This window comes from Diaphorina citri, unplaced genomic scaffold (genome assembly GCF_000475195.1).
Source record: "Diaphorina citri unplaced genomic scaffold, Diaci psyllid genome assembly version 1.1 scaffold1232, whole genome shotgun sequence".
Taxonomy (NCBI): Eukaryota; Metazoa; Arthropoda; class Insecta; order Hemiptera; family Psyllidae; genus Diaphorina; species Diaphorina citri.
In genome coordinates, this window is record NW_007378661.1 from 6,600 (window position 1) to 10,294 (window position 3,695).

The 3,695-nt window shown below is 39.4% G+C and overlaps 2 protein-coding genes and 1 pseudogene across 2 annotated transcripts in view; 1 reads left to right on the plus strand and 2 right to left on the minus strand.

Annotated features, from left to right (window-relative positions):
- Window positions 1-264: 264 nt before the first annotated feature.
- LOC103514841 lies at window positions 265-1,138 on the minus strand (annotated as a pseudogene).
- Window positions 1,139-2,310: 1,172 nt separating this feature from the next.
- On the plus strand, window positions 2,311-3,473 carry LOC103514842 (hydroxysteroid dehydrogenase-like protein 2). Its single transcript, XM_008479755.3, has 3 exons — window positions 2,311-2,679; window positions 2,995-3,158; window positions 3,343-3,473. Exons 1-3 carry the CDS (start codon window positions 2,666-2,668, stop codon window positions 3,471-3,473), a joined length of 309 nt encoding a protein of 102 aa, XP_008477977.1. The 5' UTR covers window positions 2,311-2,665.
- A 54-nt stretch (window positions 3,474-3,527) lies between these two features.
- The window catches only part of LOC103514843, a 3,414-nt gene continuing 3,246 nt past the window's right edge, over window positions 3,528-3,695 (minus strand). Inside the window, exon 4 of the mRNA XM_008479756.3 lies at window positions 3,528-3,542. Coding sequence (XP_008477978.1) covers window positions 3,528-3,542 — 15 coding nt within the window. The remainder of the gene's footprint in view (window positions 3,543-3,695) is intronic.

Sequence of the window (3,695 nt, forward strand, 5' to 3'; positions counted from 1 at the left end):
TTTTTTTTTTTTTTTTTTTAAGAAATTTGATAGAGGGAACTGTAACAATGGAGGTCTCATTGTCCCGAAATCGAAGAGAGAAGGAATCGAACTTGCGATCTAGCGCTCAAAAGGGATATGAAGCTGTGTCCACGGAACATAAAGTTTCCACACATAGTCGACGGCCGTGGACACAACTTCAGGAAATATTAACTAAATATCTCTGCCAACCAATTACAACTCATTTCTTCCTGCCACTCTCTCACTATATTATAGGATACTCACTTGCAAGGTTTAGTACAGCGAGGGGGTTTGGTTCGCTTCTTAGCGCCACAGGACAACTCCAGACTTCGCGCACCACACCGACACGTTACCACCTCAGTCTGGTTACACGGATAGCAAGGGCCCACATGACACACCAAGCTACACTTGTGATTCCCACACGATAAGGTTCGTCCACAAGGTTTCTCGCAGGGCGGGCAATCACGCCCCGTGCAACATTTTCTGTTGCACGCGTGGATGAAACAGTTGCGCAACTTCTTGCATTTGGTTTCGCAGAGGAATTCGCGAGCGCAGGGTACCTCTTTCATTTTGGCACCGCATCGACATCGCTTGACTATGCGCTCTAGACACTGGGGAAACAACGAGATATTGGAAAAATCGGAATAGTTACCTCACATTTTTTACCCCCTTTTATGGTTTCTCTCTATCAAGAAATAGGACTGCCTGGAAGAGACTGACAAGGTACGCCGATCCTATTTAAATAGGAAAAGGTTAGGAAGAAGAAGATGGAGAGAACTGTAACAACGGAGGTCTTATCGTCCCGAAATTGAAGAGAAAAGGAGAGGAGAATGTCAGTCGTTCCGAGAACGGACCTTATCTTTTTAGGACAAAGTTCGCCCGGGGTGGGAATCGAACCCTCGGCCTAGCGCTTACAAGACAAGACGTACGTAGGTACTCCCATCCAAATTAAGCAGGCTGACATCCTTTAAAGACAGTAGACTTTCAAAAGCTGCACTGCCTTGAAGTAATGCCACGCTTTACCTTGGCAGTGTATAACATCCAATTAAAAAGATTTTCAAATAGGTAGAGAAAATTGTTTTAAGGGAAACAAAAGAGAAAAGAAGAGTCTTACCTGCCCACACGCATTTTTGTGGCATCTCAGCTTCTCAAAGTTGTCACCACGGTAACTATGCAGAAGTCACATCCGTTGAAAAGAAATGCTCCTTTTTGTATTTAACCTAACCCTATAATAACACTAATCACTGCTCCAATTGTGAAAACTCCTTCTTGCATTTAACCTAACCCTATAATAATACTGGTCACTACTTGTTTGTGCCAGTTCCTTTGGTAGCAATATTCCATGGACGTGACTTCTGCACAAGTACTGTCACCACTGCAGCACACTATTCAAAAATAAAATCTCCTTGGTACACAGTCTGAGAAGCACTAGCCTAGAGTCACCCAACTAGACACCAACCACACACAGCATTGCTCAACTTCAGTGATCTATCAGACACTGGTACTTTCAATGTGCTATCATCACTGGTGAATCTAATTTATGCTGAGACCACATTTTGTCACATGGTGTCTCATGTGACATGTGAGAAGAAGTGTTAGAGAACACTGACAACTGACAATCCATTGCCAGAAAACAGTCGGGAGTCAAGCACAGGTCTCAATCTCAATGTAGACTTCACATGGTGGTTGATTATTGGGCATTTTCAAGTCTCTCCCCTTGCGCAGAGGTCCACTGAAATTACATTTCTCTCAAAAATCACTAGATTTTGACCACAAATCACTAAATCACTAGATTTGCCAAGAATTCACTAAATTTAGTGAAAAATCACTAAGTTTGGAGACACTGGTCCTAGGCAAAAACACCTTCACCACCAGTCACCAAAATGGGAAATGAAAATGACCAAACGCCAAAGCCAAATCAGTGATCAGTACAACATACTACAACTCAGCCAAAAAGTTGATTTTTTAAAATTTTATCAAAACAGTGTTGCCAAATTGCATATCTGAAATACCGCACAAATCTAGAATTTCCGGACACTCAATAAAAAATAATGATATCCATGTTTCAAGGAGATTTTCATTCAGACAGTCAGACTTCAATTTATATTGACATTCAACAAAAATACCTAGGTACCTATATTTAACTTCTAAAATCAGTTTAATAGGTTTTAAATATTTTAAATTACCTACATTTATTTTACATGACCGTACGCCAACGAACGATATTTCCAATATTTCCATACGTTGTACCGAAGATATTATTACCGTATCTGTGAGCTGGCAACGTTGTATTCGTTGGTTCTCATCTGTCGTGTTCACTTTTTCGATGGCTAGTTCTGTGATTTTTTGTGGAATTTTGTGGCGAAGTGATAAAAAGTTGATAAGAGAAGAGAAATTAGACTAGAGGCTGGTACAGTTGAACCCTGAATTTCTCTATAGAAATAACGGAACTTTGAACTTCCTTGATTCTCGCTTCTCACACTTTTGCCATACTATACTGAACGTAACTATTTTCATTAAAAATAAGATTGATAGAAACAACTTTAGTTATCAGTGCTCCCCGCATACTTGATACATAACTTCCTACTGTACAAGAGAACAACCCACATTCCAGTTGATTTCGGATTTCTAGCTTCTATTACTTTCACATTGGGTGCTTAGAATCATGATTAACACTGGGTAAGTTTAATAAGATTTCATTTTTTGACATGTTGGTTGAATGGATACCTAAAGAAAACACCAAACCTCTACAAAGGTACCTACACCTGTTGAGTGAGTGTTTCAGAAAACATCAAAACATGTTTCTATATTTAGATGGTTCTCATCAATTGCCTACATCATTTGGGTACTTTGTTACTTGCTTAGCAATAGATATTAGCTTGTCTGCTGCTAAACTCCTGGATTTCAAAATAAAATTGGTATTTGACCACCCGAGTAGGAGCTAGTGTACAAGCCTGTCACAGATCATTGAATTTTATTTTTTATTATTTTCAGGAAACTTAGTGGCCTAACCATCTTCATCACTGGTGCTAGCCGTGGTATTGGCAAAGCCATTGCATTGAAAGCTGCCAAGGATGGAGCTAACATTGTAATTGCTGCCAAGACAGCAGAACCTCATCCTAAGTTGCCAGGAACTATTTACAGTGCTGCCAAAGAAGGTAAGATTATTTACTTGGAAGTTCTTGGAGCAGCAAGTGTTTTTCTCTTGACACTCCAGATGCTTTGCTTTTTTTTCCAAGTTATCACATTGAAGTCCTACCTCTCTGTCATACTTACACCTAATGAAAAAGATAAGTAAATCAGTAAGTCCTTACTAATTTGATATCCTTTGCAATCTTACAGTGGAGGATGCTGGCGGTAGAAGTTCTTGGGGCAGCAAATGTTTTTCTCTTGACACTCTAGATGCTTTGCTTTCTTTTCAAGTTATCACATTGAAGTCCTACCTCTCTGTCATACTTACACCTTACACCTAATGAAAAAGATAAGTAAATCAGTAAGTCCTTACTAATTTGATATCCTTTGCAATCTTACAGTGGAGGATGCTGGCGGTTATTAAAGAAGAAAAAAATCATTAGATCCATGTGTAGTATAGGTACTACCTTGTGTCATTAGTATACGATACAAGGTAGTAGGAATTACTTCCATTGAAGTAATCCCTAGGGATTTCCAATGTATGTAGTTTCTCTTGAGTAATA